This window comes from Engraulis encrasicolus, chromosome 2, assembly GCF_034702125.1.
Source record: "Engraulis encrasicolus isolate BLACKSEA-1 chromosome 2, IST_EnEncr_1.0, whole genome shotgun sequence".
NCBI classification, from domain to species: Eukaryota; Metazoa; Chordata; class Actinopteri; order Clupeiformes; family Engraulidae; genus Engraulis; species Engraulis encrasicolus.
The window spans coordinates 664,829-683,084 of NC_085858.1; the positions used below are offsets into that span (position 1 = coordinate 664,829).

The following is an 18,256-nucleotide window of genomic DNA, read 5'->3' on the forward strand; positions in this document are numbered from 1 at the left end:
TGAGTAAAATGAATTGGGACCTGATGATATATTTCTTATTTTCTCAACACATACCAGCTTTTCCCTATTTCCCTTTGTTTCTTCTATGACAAATAATACATTTTCTTTTCTCCAGAAATATAAATAAAATGAGGATTACTGAATAAAAAACGTTCGGATTGTTTGATAACTGAACAGTTGCAGATCAACTCATGGAAAGCTAGGCAGTTGAATACTAAAAAGTAGTATTGATTAGCTCTGTCAAACAGTCAACCTTTTTTTTCAAGAGAAGTAGAAACAAAAGCTGTGCAAAGAGTCGAGCTTTACGGTAGCACTGAATCAAAACAATAACCCACTCACCCAAAATTCACAATCACTCGGGATTGTAAGCAGTAGCAAAACAGAGGCTTTTTTGTAGAAAAGTAGAGCCATAGTGGGATATGCAAACCAATTCCCTAACATGCATTCAAAAAAGACAACAGAAAAATAGAACTCAATTTTTTTGACTTCACTATGAAGTTCATTAACCCATTTGAAACACTTCGGATTGCTGGAAAGACACCACCACTAACTCATGCCAGCACACGCAACACACACTTCCTGCATCGGTCCGTCTGCCGTTATTAAACAGTCACAAAAAGTGCACCACGGGACTTCTGTAGCTCACGTGTATCGCACAAGTGTCACTGCTTGTTGAAGAGGAGTCCCATCCTAACAGAGATGCTGATCACTGTTTTTCTCGGACTAAGGGCTACTGGTGAACCAACAGTCAACACAAATAGAACCGAAAGAGAATATCAGGATATTAAAAGGGGGAGAAAGGGAATCAAATCAGAGCGTGTGCAAAATCCCTGCGTAGAACATTAAAACCATTACCACTGTAAACGGATAGGGTTGCTCTATACGGTTCCTACCTAATATACTGTAAATACACATAGTGTATATGCACTGACGTAGAACATACATAGTTTGCTTTGATTAAAAAGGGTTAGCTTTTAGTGAATACAATGCTTTCATAAGACGATTAGAAACTTAATTATTGAATTTCAAAAGCCTCTGATATGACGAAAAAAGAAGCCCTATGAAAAAAAGTTTTTTGTGTGGGGAAAAAAAAAACAAAAAAACTGTACCCCTTTGAATTTAACGCTGGCTGTCAAGAAAGCTGCTGCCATACCCCTCCGTGAGGAGTGTGTGTATGGGGGGCAGAAGGAATCACAGCTACGAATATGAATACACCATTAGAGTGAACATTTCCAAAAGAAAAAAAAAAGAAACAATAGTAATACCAAATCATTATATGGTACCTGCATCTGACAGACAGAAGGGAGAGCTCCGCCTGCCTATGTAGAAATTGTAAACACCACTGCCTTTAAAAAAAAGTCTTCAAATAGCACAATGGACAGAGAAGGGACAGAGGAGACAGAATACAGCAGCCTGGGCTGTCTATATCCCATCAGATGTGGAAGAGGGTCTTCCAAAGGTCTAGATCAGGAGTGGGGTGGGGGGAAAGGGGGGTCAGCTTTGTGGTGTGGTTGACAAAGTGTGGGGGGGGGGGGGGGGGGCGTCAAAGCGGGCTTGATTCAGGGGTCATGTGGGTTGGGGGGTTGTGGTGGGGATACACACGGGTGTGTGTTCCTCACAACAGGAAGGGGTTGGTGGTGGTGCCAGCCTGGGCGGCGGGGCCAGAGGGCGGCAGGCCCCCGCTCATGAGCGGCTGGGGCAGGGACATGGAGGTGGGGATGCCCATGGGAGTGGGCATCAGCGGGGCCATGGGCGCCAGGGGCACCATACCAACCGCGCCTGGGCCAGTGGGGGGCAAGGAGGAAAGGGGCAGGGGGTCGGCGCTCCGCTGGGACAGCCCACCGAAGCCCGGCATGGGGCTCACACGCATCTGGTTGAGGGTGGGGGGCTGTGGCTGGTTGATCTGGAAAGGGTTCTGGGCTGGTGCAGGGGCTGGCACTGGCGCAGCACCTGACGGAACACACAGACAGACAGACAGACAGTTCAGGTGAAGAATGTGTGCTGTTATGTTTATAGTCCAATGAACAAAACTAAACATAGAACCGGTCTGACGAATGTCTGGGAATAGAATGTTTTAATTATAACCTCAACTTGAAGAGCCACAATTGTTTCACATCGTGTTTTTCCTAGACGTTGTGTTACTGGCACCTACATGATAATGTGCGTATAAGACTCGTCAGCCATTGATTGCAGCGTTACAGCGGTTAAACATGCCTCTGGCACCAATCTGACTTCAGCACTTTGTTCCAATTCACTGGAACAATGTGGCATCTAGGGTTCGTATCCGTGCATCCTGCCAGGGTGATACGCTAATAAATGTACACGCCTATGATGATACTAAGAGCCATGGAAGAAACAGTTACACTAATCCCATTGTGTTCCATTTTTACACAAAGATGGTGGCTCATGGAGCCTTTGATACAAAGATCTTCATTGACATAGCTCCAAAATAGTTCCAGGAATGAACATTGAACACAGAAAGAGCAGTTAAGGTAAATGTAATTCATTTAAATGTATTTCTCTGTAATCTTTGCTTGTTATGTAGTGGTACAATGCTTGCCTTTAGCAAAAAGAAAGATGCTGCCTAGAAATAAATTTGGGTATTTTGGAGGAAAAAAAAAAAATATATTATTATTATTATTTAGAATTATTTGAATTATTTGCATGAATCATGTCACCAACCCACTTCCTGTATCCCGGTTGACACAACTCTGAATTCCATGGCTCTGGTGAGACCTACCTGCTGCTAGGAAGGGGTTGATGATGGGGGCGGGCTGCTGGGGGGGCTTGGTCACCAGGGAGTCCAGGTTGACCAGCGCTGCGTTGGGGCCCAGGAAGGACTCGGGGGTTTTCCTGGTAGGGCCGCCGCCGGGCTGAAGGTCAAACAGGTCGGGACTCACAGACATGCTGGTCTGAGAGGGCAGTGCAGAACTTCCTATACGATCACCTAGCAACAGGGAGGGAAAGACATGGTGATGAGCTGGGGCAACGACTGATATCAGTCATCTGTGAGCTAGTGATCTAACTAGTGATATAATCTGTTATTTGAGCTACATGCTTGTAAGAATTGTGCCATTCAAATACAGTTATCATTATTATCTTTATTTTTTTTTACTATTACTATTGTTACTATTGTCATGCTAGGTGAATGATTTAATAAGAATATTATTCTTATTAAATCATTTACCAAGCATGGCACTAGTCATATCACCAGCATGCCAGTAAAACATCTTGCTCCAAACGTAGGCGGGCAAGTAAAATGCACAAACAAGAATTTAAGAAAAGCCTAGGGGTTTGATTTCCTGTAAACAAAAGACTCCTTATGCACCTGGCAAAGTATTTAATTAACGGGGCTCAAATACCCATGTGGGTCACAAATCCAATACGACGCATTTCGTGCCGGAACGTATTGAACAAATGAGAAAGGAGTTGTAATTTCTGTTGGACTGAAAAGCAGTGGATCTCTTTCCCGCCTACACATCGTTAAGAGTCTGCTGCTGCTCATCCAGCCAGGCCATCGTTAAAGCCTGTACACGCTGACTCACGTTATAGCAGCCACACATTATAAATAATCAGACAGGCCAGGACGGAAGGAAGCAATGAGATAGAGAGGGGGGGGGGGGGGGAGGGAGGGAGAAGAGAGTGAGAGAGAGAGGAGAGAGAGATGGAGCGTGGAAAGGACAAGAGGAGAGAAGAGAAGGAAAAGGAGGAGTCAGTCAGGCACCAGGAGGGGCTTGACAAAATGTGTCATTCAGGATGGCCCACAGACATGGCCGGATGAAGAAGGCCTGGGCCCTTAGGCTCCAGCCCCACCCACCCCCAGAAGACAAATTTCATGACAAATTTACATAGCGTCATAATTACAAGGTAGGAATTAAGGACCTCTACGAACTGTACTCCACACGACAGATTCCTTTTCAATTACAAAACAATTCTGCCATTTTTTCACTTTTGGTCAATCAGGGCCCCCCTGGCAGGTGGGGGCCCCTAGGCTGCTGCCATATCTAGCCTGTGCGTTAATTCGGCCCTGCCCACAGATTGGCAGAGGCAGGATGGAGAAGGGAAGAGAGGGTAAAAAGCCAAGTATGGGTGTGAAAAGAGGAGAGGAGCACGAGAGAAGTGAGGAGGAGAGACGATTACAAAAAATGTTGAAGGAGTAGTTGGTACAGTACGGGGAAAAGGAGGAAAATAGAAAAGAGTGGAGACCAAAAGATAGCAGGGGGCAGGATTTTACAGGGCATGTTGGACTTCTGGCAGCGATACTAATCTATAAGTTGACGTATCGTTAGGCATCCATCATCTTCTGTAGATGTTTTGTTTTGGGGTTTTTTGTCTTTTTTTGTCCCGCCTATACAGGGAAGTAAGAGTCAGCTGGGTGGGTCTCCTGAAAACCGTGTCCAAACAGATTATGGCTACAGATTGCATCAGTTAAGGAGCGGCTGGCAGCAACCTACAGCTGAGAGAAGAGCATGTGTGTGTGGTACAGGAGGAAAAGGCAGTGACTTGCTCACACCAGTCACACGAGACAAAAAACGTAGGAAGTGGTGTGTGATAGATAGATAGATAGATAGATAGATAGATAGATAGATAGATAGATAGATAGATAGATAGATAGATAGATAGATAGATAGATAGATAGATAGATAGATAGATAGATAGATAGATAGATAGATAGATAGATAGATGGATGGATGGATGGATGGATGGATGGATGGATGGATGGATGGATGGATAGGTGTGTGTGTGTGTGTGTGTGTGTGTGTGTGTGTGTGTGTGTGTGTGTGTGTGTGTGTGTGTGTGTGTGTGTGTGTGTGTGTGTGTGTGTAGGTGCTCCTCAATGTGATCACACTTACCAGTGGCTGCCATGGCGCGGAGGCTGTCAAACTCTGACAGGTCCTCTCGGGAAGTACCATTTGATGCGCTGAACAGGTCAAAGCTCTCTGGAGACACAGAGAAAAGAGGGGGGTAGGGAAAACAACAAGAAACGATGAATGGATGGATGAGATGAGTAAGACAGCTTTTCATCTGTCATCATGGGTGTAAGGGGAAACAGTGGTAGCTTTCCAAAAACAACACGTCACCCTTCAGCACCTTTTGTTGTGAGCCGTTATGGCGCCAGTTATGGCGTTACTCAGCCGTACTGATTCATGACCTCTTTCTGGACGCAAATTGAATTTCTGCAAACCCCCCCCCTCCCTTTCCTGATGTGTCAACTTGAATGGTATACAAACTCACCCTTAATTCCATTTCCTGTGACGACCCTCCTCCCCTCAACCATGACAGATAAGTTGTAAATGGTGTGTGTGTGCGCATGTGTGTGTGTTGGAATCAATAAAATATAATTCATATAGAGTGACGGCGCAAGTACAATCTTTGAAAAAAACATTTGTCATTCTATCAACTACAATAAACCCTAAGCTGTAAATCCATTTCTATCGATGTATGTGACACTGAGAATAAAGAGGCTTCCTGGTCGTCAGTCCAATCACATTACAGTTCACAAGCCCAGTTCACAAGCGTTTGAGTTCTACCCCAGCACATCACAGTGATTAGCTAATCAAATCAGCTTGAACTCTACAGTACAAGCACACTAGCAATCTCCTGAGACCCTCACTGGCTCTGTAGGTTCAGCTTGATAGCGGTAAATGCAGCATTAGGAACGGTGAGTAAACTAAAGGGATATTCATAGTAGCACCTCAACGGAGGTGCAGCACAGCAAAGTAGCGATAAAACAACCCCTGGCTGCGGTACACGCATGGTTCTCCCAGGCTGAAATGTCTGTGAGCTGACGCTATGCTCTTGGACTGTGATTGGTCAATGTGCTTGCAGCAGTTCAGTGAGTAGTTGGCCCTGATAGGTCAGTGGTGTTCTATTCTTCTACCCTACCGCGGAGGTTTGAATAAGGAAAAGGAAAAACACCATGCGGTTGACTTGGCAGGAAATCACTGGAGTTGATTACTTGACAGGGAGAAGAGAACATGTGTTTTATTTCAGTAGTCCAACTCCCAAAAAAACAATTAAAAATATCCATAAAAGGCCATCATGAAAATTATATAAGTAGTGTGGTAGTAGCAAAGAAGCCTCTTCGTTCGTTTGTAGTGTGGCAGCTAGCTCCTAAAACAGAGTTCGCTAATGTCCTGTAGAGTTTGAATGGGTTTGGCTGACAGTTGCTAAGCTAGCTGTTAATATGCCCATTAGATGTATCTATTGTACTTGAAAACGGCTTTTGCTTTGCATTTTAACACCTGAACTGTAAAACACGAATAAAGAGAGAATCTTGTATGCCATCATTCATGTCTAATTACGCCACAACTTTGTAAATTAGTAGCAAGAAGCATCTTTATTAGTGGTAGAATTACGTTTCAGGTGGCTAGTCAACTAGCTTTGAGTTTGTAATAACTGATTTAGCTGGCTAGCTACTACTAGGCCCCAGGTGTGAATGGCCATTCAGGCTGTCTATTGTCTTTTAAAACGGCGTTTGTTTGGCATTTAATCTCGTGTAATAGCCTACTTGACTAAAAAGAAACTGATGTTGTACCATCTAATTATGCCCCAACTTTTAGAAGTAGGCTACTAGTGGAATATTACAATTTAGATAGCCAGCTGGCTTTGTGATTCATTCTAGGGACTGGGCTCAACTGAATGAGTTAGTTCGCACCCTGTTGTCACGGAGGTGAATTGACGTCATCAACGTCGTTGAATTCTCGGCGGGGAAAAAACACCATGCCCTTTCCTGCATTCGCACGCAGGACGACTATGAGGGAATACCCCCCGCTGACAGTACGTCTATGCTTTACCCCGAAGTTAGCACAGTATGACTATGTATCACCCTTTACCCGCTTCACAGGACCTACACATTGGCTCCATAGGACCCAATCAAGTTAACTGACTGGGAAATAAACTTAGACAAGGATTTTGCTTCCCTGTTTTTTTAGCTTGTGTGTGTGCCTGTGTAGTTCACATGCCTGCATCCGTCCATGTGTGTAGACAGGTTGCTCTCACCTGAGGCTTTGGGGGCAGAGCCCCAGGGGTCGGCAACAGGGGCAGCAGGCGCTCCCCAGGGATCAGCACTCTTCATGGGGGTGACTGAGGCAGAGGCCCCCGGGAGGCTCCAGGGGTCCACAGCAGGCTTAGGGGCAGCACCTATAGACAAGAGATGAAGAGAAACAGAAAGAGATAGAAAAGGACATGGGAGGAAGTAGAGACAGAGGAAGGGAATTAAGAGGTTTGTACATCTGAATAGCAGTGTGTGTGTGTGTGTGTGTGCAAGCATTTGGGTCTGGCCTACTCGCATTGTATTCCCATTTTTCCGAGGGAGATGCAAAAGGTGTCCAGCTGGTGTGTCACTGCCATTGGAAATGCTCAATATTGACTGGCTCACTATTTCGACAGAATTTTATACAATATGTATACAACACAATTGAATTTGTCTAGAAAGTATGATGTGTGGACAGACTGAATGCAAAACGTGCATGTGCATATGAGGCGCAATGCTCACCTTGCACGGTCCTATTCTGACATCATGACAGGGTTTGCTATGTAAATTGCAAGAGATTACATTACATCTCTTGCATTTCAAGAGATTACAAGGAGATGCCCGTTACTAGGGTTTGGAGGAGGCCCTCATTTGAATCTGATCCAGGGAGTGTGTGTGTGACATATGAATCTAATCCACAGTTCGTGCTTTTGTGTACATGTACATTGTGTGTGGCGGGGGCCACCTGCATATCTGCATACTGAGCCTCTTTTGTTTAAGAGCCGCGCTGGAATGCTCCTCCACTGGACCAGCAGCATTCTCTCTCTCTCTCTCTCTCTCTCTCTCGCTCTGTCTCTCTCCCACAGTCTCTCTCGCTCTCTCACACACGCATCAGTTCCACAGAAAGGTCAAGGGGAGAGACCGGGTGAAAGACAGACAAATAAAGAGAGAAATGAAGTATGAAACGAATAAACAGAGAAATGCAAATATGTCCAATCAGATCTGTTTAAAAAAGTAAAATGCAGAGCTCTACAGCGATGGGAGGATGGATGGGCCAAAGAAACAAGTAACAGACTCCTCTGAATGCGGTAACTACAGACCCTTATCTCTTTTAAATGGAGAATAATGAAAGCCAAGGTTCTTGCCTCACGACATGAAGGTTATTTTACAAAGTTAATACATAATGATCAGACTGGATTCATCAAGGGCAGATTAGCAACTGATAATGTATGCCGGCTTCTCCACATCATCCATGCTGCTAATGAGATCGATTTACCATGTTCAGTCCTGTCACTCGATGCCGAGAAAGTTTGACAGATTAGAAAAAGATTATTTATGGGTTACTCTCGACAAATTTGGATTAGGTTCAGACTGTATCAAAATGATGATATACATGGTTTATACTATTAATACTTTCTCTTCACAGTTTCCCATATCAAGGGGCACTCGGCAGGGTTGCCCCCTTTCTCCTTTACTTTTTGCACTCTCGAACCATTGGCTCAAAAAAAATCAGGCAACACCCATCTGTTGTTCCCATCTCTATCAATAATTCTGAACACCATACATCTCTATTTGCTGATAATATCCTCCTTTATGTTGGTGGCACAGGCACTTCTCTTCCCCACATATTATCTATGTTTGATACATTTAGTTCACTATCAGGATATAAAATTAATTGGAGTAAATCATCACTGATGCATTTAAATTCAATTAGATCAGTGACGCCTTTGCCTTCTAATATCCCTGTAGTGGGTCAGTTTAAATTTCAATTATGTCTTTTTTTAGAGATGCTCCGGTCACCATTTTTTGGCCTGATCACTGATACCGATCACCAATCGGTATCGTTCTGAGTCTGAGTGTCACTCTCTCAACCTTTCCCTGATCTGTTGCCGTTTGGTCTCTCAGCGACTATCAAACTAATCGACTGACTGTCAATTACAACTTTGAAAACAATAACGTTGACATGTTTGCGCTGACAACGTGAAGTTGTTGCGTGCTGACCGAGGCAACTACACAGGTTAATGGCTATGTGGCAAGGAATAGTCAATTGCAAATTACAACTGAAACACTTGATTAGGATATTCTACATAGCCTACACAAAACAAGAAAAAAACTTCACTTGAAAGAACAGGCAACACGCACAACACAGCGTGTCTGCGAGGAAAACCCCTCTTTCTGTTCCACCGTCATAGATTGTACAATTCCCTGCACACAGACTCATTGAGTTTCACCGTCCACTCTCCCTCTCTCCCTCTGTTGCTGTTTGGTGTTGCAGCGACTACAAACTAATGAACTGGTGGTCAACTTTAAAAACAATACCGTTGATATGTTTGTTTTGGAAACGTTTAGTTGTTGCGTGCTGACTGGCAACTTCCATACGGGCTGTAACTCAAAATAGCGAACATGACGAGACTGACAAGTCATTCGCAAATTACAAGCGTCACAGCGGATGGATCGGAAAATCAGATCATTGTTGATGCAGATATGATTATGAATGGTGAAAATGAAGGGGGGAATGCCGAAAAGTTATAGACCAGCAAAGATGCCTTCTTATGGTGCAGTTGCAGCTGTGCAGAGCTGTGCAACATGGTTGCGTGAGGAATTTAATATCTCGCGATCGTTTTTTTGATTGGCATGTTTTTCGGATCACCGATCAAACTATTTTTAGGCATTATCGGCGACTGCTTGCATGGCCTGGGCTAGCGCCATCAGTCTCTGCCAGAACAAGACGTTCAAACGACATGTTTGCAGACAAACAGATAGATGAAAACAGAGAGGAAAAGGCACAGGGGGAAAAGTGGAGAGGCAGAGAGAGACATTGGCCACATGAAAGTGACAGACAAAGTCAATGAAGCAGACAGACACCAAGAGACAATGAGACAGGAAGGAAGACAGAGATGGAAAGAAGCAAGCAGACAGAAAGACAGGGAGATAGGCTGAGAGAAAAACAGAGGAGAGATAAGCCCTTCCTTCTCACACACAAAGATAAAACCACCTCCACCTCCCTCACTCACTTGTCCTTAAACCAAAAGCATGTATATACTCTAAACCAGTGTTTCCCAACCAGGGGTATGTGTATGACCAGGGCAGAGGTGGGCAAACTCAGTTCCAGGGGCCAAATGCGGCCCAGTAAGCCATTTCATCTAGCCCAAAGTAGGCTACCATACTCACATCTAAACTTCTTTAAAAAGCAAAGGGTGTTGCAGGTATGAGATTAATCAAGGTCACATCTAAATATTGCAATGTGCAGGAGTGAAATAGCCAACAAGTTATGTCAGTGGACATTACAGTAATTCTCATTATTGGCACATGGATGTTGCCTGCGACATCTGGCCCTATGATAGCCTACATATGCTACTACACCCAATGTGGCCCTCAGGCCAAAATAATTGCCCACCCCTGCACTAGGGGTACGCGAGCACACTGCAGGGGGTACTTGAAAAACGTAATTTTAACAAATATTTGGAGCTTAGTTACATTGGGAAAGAGAAAGTGATATAGAACTTGACTTCGGGGGTACTCATGGCACACCGAAAAGGCTTGTCGGTACACAAGACAAAAAAGGTTGGGAAACACTGCTCTAAACTCCTGCAGGGGAGAGGGGTCTTTATTCTGCAGAGACGACACCATCATCCTAACCTGATTTACATCATCTGGCTGCGTTCTGCAACTACACACGGGGGCGTTCCCTTTCCTCTCATACCAGAGGGCAAGAGAGCAAGTCCTGTGCTCGAAGAACGTAAACACCATTCATGGAAAGGTGTGTAAAAAAACAAATCACTACCTCTGTCGAGAATTTGAGATGTTCTTTGCCACTAGTGAATTTGCTCTATTATTTTTGTAGATATTTATTTTTCCATGAATCTTTAAGGAGTGTGAGCTTTCGGCTTACAGTTTTACTTCAAAAAATCTATAAAACAAATAATACAGATTCCTATACATTACAAGCACTATGAAAAGAGCATTCACAAATGTTTGAAGTGGCATTTTAACACAGTCCTCCCCTCTAAGACCCCCAAACCTAACTCTGTCCAGAGATGCAACTCTGCCTCACTAACATGTACATCTGAGCATAAACTACTTCATCCTAGAACACAGTTGCAGTAACCACTTCATATGAAACATTTCGGGACGATTCGGGACAGTTCAAAGTGATTTTTGGGACGGTTGTGAAAAAAAAAGTTAATTTTAATGTATGTAGTAGTGAGTATGTAGTGAGTTGACGGACGTGTGAATCCACGGTTAGTGAGTAAGGGTGGATGGATGCGTATGCATACGAGTGTGTGCCACTGTACCGTATGCCTGCCAGGGGTCTGGAGCTGCAGCAGCTGCTCCTGCGGGGGCTCCCCAGGGGTCGGGCGCCTGGTCCGCAGGGCCCTCCGGCACAGTGTCCATCAGATCCATCAGGGCCGACTGGGGCTACACACAATAGACACCGGTCAAATACATAAACGAGACACACAGACAAACGCATAACTCTTAGACACACACACACAAACACACACACACACACACACACACACACTCAGGGGTCACACAAAAAGGGGACACGCACACAGGGGTCACACACAGGGAGTGAACTCTTTAACAAATGCTTAACACAACTGTCCATTTGCAGTGAACCCCATCTTGAGAGCAGGATGTATAAACATTGCAAGAGCAACCTTCTGTAATCGACAAGCAGATGCTTTCAGTTGGGAAATGGCTCTCTCATTCTCGCCAGCTCCCATCTCCCCCAGCAATCTGGAGACTGGTGAGTGTGAGTATATTTATTGCTAATAATGAAACTATAGTGATGCAATGAAACACACACACACACACACACACACACACACACACACACACACACACACACACACACACACACACACACACACACACACACACACACACACACACACACACACACACACACACACACACACACACAACATGTCTGTTAGTATAATTTTCCCCTCTGCTACCCATGATCTGCAAGCAACCCTGACACTCAATAGTTTTCTAACGGCAAACTGAGTGTTAGTGTGCGTGTGCGTTTTGTTTGTTTGTTTGTTTGATGTAGTGCATGCATTAAGGTTTCTGGTGTACAGTGGTATTGTCATAGTATCAAAGAATCAAATCAGATTCAATTACACATGTTGCCCGGTGGTGTAAATAATAATCGATATGTATCGACGCATCAACGCTTCGGCCGACTATCAATCGCATTGTATTGTGGGGCATTCTTAAGTATTGAAAATAATCAAATCGCTGGCCCCTGCCAAATGCCCTAGCTCCAAAAAAGTAATAGAAGTGGAAAAGTAATTGGGGGAAAAAAAAAAAATCAAATCAAATCGTATCGTATTGGAAGGCATCCTTTAGTATCGAAAATAATCGAATCACTGCCTTAAGAATTTACACCCAGGGGGCAGCTTTCGTGTAATACAGCTTTATCGAATATGGCTGCACACTCACTGGGCCCCGACTCGCAAACCAGCTGCTGGTCTTAGCGTGCATGGCTCAGGGCAGTAAACAATAGCCGACAGGCACAGTCACTGTTATCACAATTTTGATCTACGGATCGATGAAACACACGATTTTTAAGGAAAAAGAATCTGGTGCCACACAATTTATTTTTTCAGTGCAGTAAGACTAACGTTTCGACATGAGTCTTCATCAGAGTCCTCAGAGCCCCCAGAGACATCCGCGTGGGACCAGATTATTTTTCCTTTGTGCTTATAATTTAGTCCTGCTCTAGTTGCACCGGATTGTTAATTTAGAAGCGCGGAGAGCGTATCTCCTTTGTTTTACACGATTTTTAAAATTATAAAATAAAACAAAATAACAGAAACCGTTTATACGTAGCTTAGGTTACTAGAGGCTAATAATTTGAAACGTTTTGAAAAAATAAGGATGATTTGAAGCTTGGAAGCACTATCACATTATATCATGTGGTTGTTTTCTGGACTGAAGGGTAACAGAACTTTGAAAGGGCGTATCACGATACTGCCTTCTTGCACCGCGATATAGTACCATGATTTTTCTGTTTCATACCACATCTTTACAGCCCTTGCATCCATCTAATCTAAATATTGCCACTCACTCCGCCAGTGACAGCACGAATTAGGAGAGAAAGTATGTATCCATTACACAGAACACAAGCTTGGCGGTGGCCAAGACCAAGCAACTGTAGGCCAACTTCCCAACAGGCCACAGGGAGCGTGGAGCAGCGCAGTGGAGCAGCCCCATGCCAGATAATTAAAATTCCACACAGCTTAAGGCCACAGCCAAACCACCCCAGCACTGGGCGCACTCAAGTAATACACACAGCAGAAATCACAGTCATCACATAACTAGATGGCTCTCCCTATGGCAATTGGGGAAATTAAAAACACTTAAACGACAGTTGTAATGGTTAACAATGGTTAACGAGGAGTGTGGAATTCCAAGTGTGAAGTACTTCCTTTTAGCTTGAGTTGTATGTGCAAGAGTCTGAATGGAAACATTCAATCAATCTGATCTGAGCAAGATCTTGGCTTGCGTCACAACTCCCGTGTTAGAGTCTCTCTCTGTGGAAAGTGTCTGTGTGTAGTTTTACATTGACTGCGAACCTCTTTCTTTTTCTTCGGGACTTTCGGGTTCTCTTTTTTGCTTTCTTCCAGTGCCATCTGAAGCCTTAGGTCATCTCCGCGGCGCATACGCTCCTCCTGTACAAACAAACGCAAACACACACACGTTATTATGTACTGAACACTGAAACATAAGAGAGAACATTCCAAACTCATATCTTCTGAGGCTGGGATATTTAGATTTATATACAGTATATAGATGTCATGTTTACAAGCATTTGTGTTGTGAGGAGGGGCAAGCAGCCAACAATGCAAGTTAATTTTTTGAGTGACAGCACTTTCCAACAATGCAGCAAGAGGTGCGCAGCCCCGGGTGTTTACAAATGTGCAACCCACATATAGGCTGAGTGCACCTTTACCCTACAAGAGCTTAGGCATTTAGTTATTTACATGCAATTGCCCTTACTTTGGTTGAACAGGTCAAATGTGCAAAAGTCATTGAAAGTAAGTATGTTAGAACAATGTTCTATCTGATTTGTCAGAGCAGGTCTCAAAAGTTTGTTTTTCGTCGAGGCCACACTCAATTAGACACAGGCACTGTCATCATTTCTGATGGGGAGAGGAGGAGGCGGTGTGTGTGTGTGTGTGTGTGTGTGTGTGTGTGTGTGTGTGTGTGTGTGTGTGTGTGTGTGTGTGTGTGTGTGTGTGTGCGTGCGTGCGTGCGTGCGTGCGTGCGTGCGTGCGTGCGTGCGTTGGGGGGCATTCTTTGGTGGGTCATCTTGAGCGTTCGCTCAATTTGTCAGAGCGCCAGGTCTTGGCATCCTCTCGCCTGTCCACTCCAGATGGGCAACACAAAGGCTGCCATTCACCCAGACCCAGAGCCAAGAGAAGAAAAGAACAGAGAGAGAGACAGAGAGAGAGAGAGAGACAGAGAGAGAGAGAGAGAGAGAGAGAGAGAGAGAGAGAGAGAGAGAGAGAGAGAGAGAGAGAGAGAGAGAGAGACAGATATACACACAGACAGAGAGAGACAGAGACAAAGACAGTGAGCGCATTAGCCAGAGAGAAGGGAGGACTATGACAGAATGCAAGAACAAGAGAGGCAGAGGGAAAAGTCAGTGATAGATTCCTGAAACATAAACACACACACACACACACACGCATACGCGCACGCACACACACACACACACACACACACACACACACACACACACACACACACACACACACACACACACACACACACACACACACACGCATACGCGCACACACGCGCACACACGCGCACACACACACACACACACACACACACACACACACACACACACACACACACACACACACACACACACACACACACGCGCACACAGACACATGTGCGCACAGACACACGCGCGCACAGACACACACGCACAGACACACACGCACAGACACACACGCACAGGCGCGCACGCATTCACACACACACAGAGGAGCGAGTGAGAGAGTAAAAACAAAAAAAAGAAAACAGGGCAAAGTAGAGCAGGCCTCCCCAGACGGAGGAAGTGGCTTTGATAGTCCATAATGAGTTCCATTCAGAGGCACGCAGGGGTGGAAGAGGGGGGGTGGGGGTGGGTGTTTAGAGGCAGGGAACACATGAAACAAGGACGCGCCGGAGCCACACTGCGGAGAGCCAGAGGAAGGGGGGAGAGTAGAGGGGAGGAGCAAAAACAGGAAAGAGGAGAAAACAGGAGGAGCAGGAGAGAGGAGAATGGGAAGGAAGAAGATGATGTGTATATGAGAGAATAAATGGGAGTGGGGGGGAGGAGGAGGAGGGAAATGAGGTAGGGAGGAAGAGAGAAAAGGACAAGTGCCTGAAGAGGAGAGGGGATGAGAAGGAGGTGATGAAGGTAAAGAGGAGTAAGTGATCAGCAGTTGGCCCTGGGCCTCCAGGCAAGTGGATTTCAAAGTGTGGCCGAGGTAGGTTGGCTGGTAAAACAAAATAAATAACTGAATAAATTGAAAAACTTGGTACACCAAAACCAAAAATACATAAAACACAATTCCCTTTAGTTAAGAACTGCATGACTGACTGACATTTTCTATATCCCTGAGGGGGAATGCACAGACCTAGACTATGGTTGTGAAAGGGGCTGCATAGGAAGAAATAGTGTGGCAGAACCCATGTAAGGGGGGCCTTGGTTGGCTGAAATCTACCGACATATGGGGGCCTTGTCATGGTAAAGTAAAGTTTGGGAACCCCTGCTCTTAAATAGGGACATGGGTGCCGGTGGCTGGAGGCTGTTCATCAGGCGAGGCCCAGGGAGAGGAGGGGGAACCCCAAGCTGTAAAAGCAGTACCATGAGGGGTCTGTGGTACAGACGTTTCCACCCAGACGGCGAGCTCTTCATGGGAACCCCCTTAGGGGCAAACAAAACCCATTAGAAAAACACTACTAAAAAAACAAAACAAAAATAACCAGAACAGGAAGGAAGTGATGGCCTTTCCAAAGGGGTCCATATTGTCATGCTGAAAACAAGAGTAAGGTAGAATGGGCTGGATTCAATGGACCCTCGGATGGATTGGAAACACACTCAAAACACCAGTTCCATTGAAGTATTGAGCTGAGTCATTGACATCTCAACACACAAGATGCCACAATGTAACAGGAATGCTGGGAGGATAAAGCTCTAAAGAATCTAGGGGTCCATAGAAATATTGATGTGCATATTTTGAATGCCTCTTTGTCAGACAACGCGTTCTGACAGTCTTTGAATTTTTTTTAAAAGACTTCTTTAAAACTTAGCAACAGGAAATCAGGCTTGCTCCGCCTTTGCGCTAGAGCCACAGGGAGGAGAAATGACATTGGACATCCCAGACAGACTACCTCTAGCCCAGGGCAGTCCAGATGGAAGCAGGTTGCACTGCAAGAAGGAGGGCCTGCACAGGCAGAAGAGAAAGAGACAGGGGGGCCTGACTCAGAGCCATGGAAGTAAGTGTATAGCCACAGTGGGTTTACATACAGTGTTCAATCTCGCCCTCCAACCCGTGCCTGCAGTTCACCTAGAGAGCGCTGTCGAGACAGCAGAGCCCATAAGGCTGGCGCTAATAACTGACAATTGTGCTCGCTGTCGGCTGAAACTTGACAATATTATTCTAAGTTCTGAGAAACCAATGTGGATGTAAATGAAATGTACAATAACCTGGGAGTTGTGTCCTTCTGATTTCTTACAGCATTGGCATGTATGAGTCAGGCTCCGCTAGCATCTTGCTAACAAAATTGCTTTACGGCCGTCGTGATCACAGCAATGCAGCCGGCCGACCAATCCAAACGCAGTGTGTGAAGCCACTCGTGACGTCATATTGACAATAAAGACGTATTTTACAAAGACCCAGAAAGTTTAAACATTCAAACTAAGTGCTGTTTGAAAGGATAATTCATCCTGCCTTTGGAAAAAATAAAATGAAACGAGGATACCCATTCTCTCCCAAAGCAATGGCAGCATCTGTGAATGAACTCCATGGACCCCGTTCATTCTAAAGGGGGATTCATACTAGTCGTGAGTGGCGCTAGTCTCCTTCATACTTCACTCACGACGATGGCGCGCGCCGTCACGTGACCTAAAATTTCGACACACCCCCCGTCGTAAGCTCAAAATTCGGCGCGTGTCGCCACGTCGTGCACACGAGGATTTTTCTAACTTGTCGTGCGCCACCAGCGACCATGCAGGTAGGCAGACAAAGCAGGAGTTGCGAAGAGAGGCTACAACTACTGTAGGCTACTACAGAATGGATCCTGCATCATTTTGAGGATAATAAAATGTCATAGAGAGTTATTTTATCTTCTCTCTTAAATGTTGTTCAGTGAAACAATTGTTTACTTTGTTCAGAAGGACGTTGTGTTCGGCGATATATTTAAAAATTCTGCCGCCAGAACAATGCTCTCACATGGTCTTGGAATGATCTGGCAATGTAGGCTACAACAAAAAAATATATGTTTCAATGTGGTAAGTCACAAGTCAGACGTTCAGTAGCCCTACAGCAGCCGTGTTTGGCTTTCTATTTTATACATCCGTAGAACTCACGCTGCCGTTTCTCTCATGAACAGCAGAGGGCACTTCCGACAATGCGAGCGAAAGCCTTCTGAAGTATGAATAGTCTGTCGCAAGTGATGGCGTCATTAATGGTTCTCGCGCCACACGCGACAAAATGCGCACGTGAAGTATGCAGAGGCCTTAACAGCCTCTGCGCTCCTTGGCGCTCCTCTGCGCTGTCTGGATGGCGCCACTTAGTGGACAGTACCACCCGGAAAAAGTCGCGAGATTCCTCTCTCGTACTACCCATAAACACTCTCTGGTATAGCCAATCCCATTGACCTCAGTGTTCCATTTTCACACAAAGATGGCGGCTCATGGGGCCTTTAACAAGCAGATCGCCATTGACTTATTTCCAAAATAGTTCCAGGAAGTGAACGTCAAACAAAAAAAGTGCAGGGGAAAGGTAAATGTAATTCTTTTTTTAAATACATTTTTACTTTACATTTTTATTTGTTATTTAGTGGTTCAGCGTTAGTCTAGCGAAAAGACAGCCACTGCCTAAAATTATTAGAATCTACGCGAATCATGTCACCAACCAGTCAGTCGACTTCCTGTACCTCGGTTGACACAACTCTAAATTCTCTGGCCTGATTGCACTCAGGAAGGACTGAGGCCTGTACTAGACCAAACAACAGGCAACAACAGGAACCTTGTGTGGC

The 18,256-nt window shown here is 45.0% G+C and overlaps 1 protein-coding gene across 3 annotated transcripts in view; it reads right to left on the reverse strand.

The window, feature by feature from the left end:
* Positions 1-1,544: 1,544 nt before the first annotated feature.
* The window catches only part of epn2 (epsin 2), a 46,121-nt gene continuing 29,409 nt past the window's right edge, over positions 1,545-18,256 (reverse strand). For all 3 annotated transcript variants that reach the window (XM_063219264.1, XM_063219255.1, XM_063219272.1), the window contains exons 4-9: positions 13,567-13,662; positions 11,272-11,395; positions 7,003-7,143; positions 4,854-4,940; positions 2,741-2,947; positions 1,545-1,950 (exon numbers count right to left, since the gene is read on the reverse strand). In XM_063219264.1, the coding sequence (XP_063075334.1) occupies positions 1,616-1,950; positions 2,741-2,947; positions 4,854-4,940; positions 7,003-7,143; positions 11,272-11,395; positions 13,567-13,662 (990 nt within the window). In that variant the 3' untranslated portion in view covers positions 1,545-1,615. The remainder of the gene's footprint in view (positions 1,951-2,740; positions 2,948-4,853; positions 4,941-7,002; positions 7,144-11,271; positions 11,396-13,566; positions 13,663-18,256) is intronic.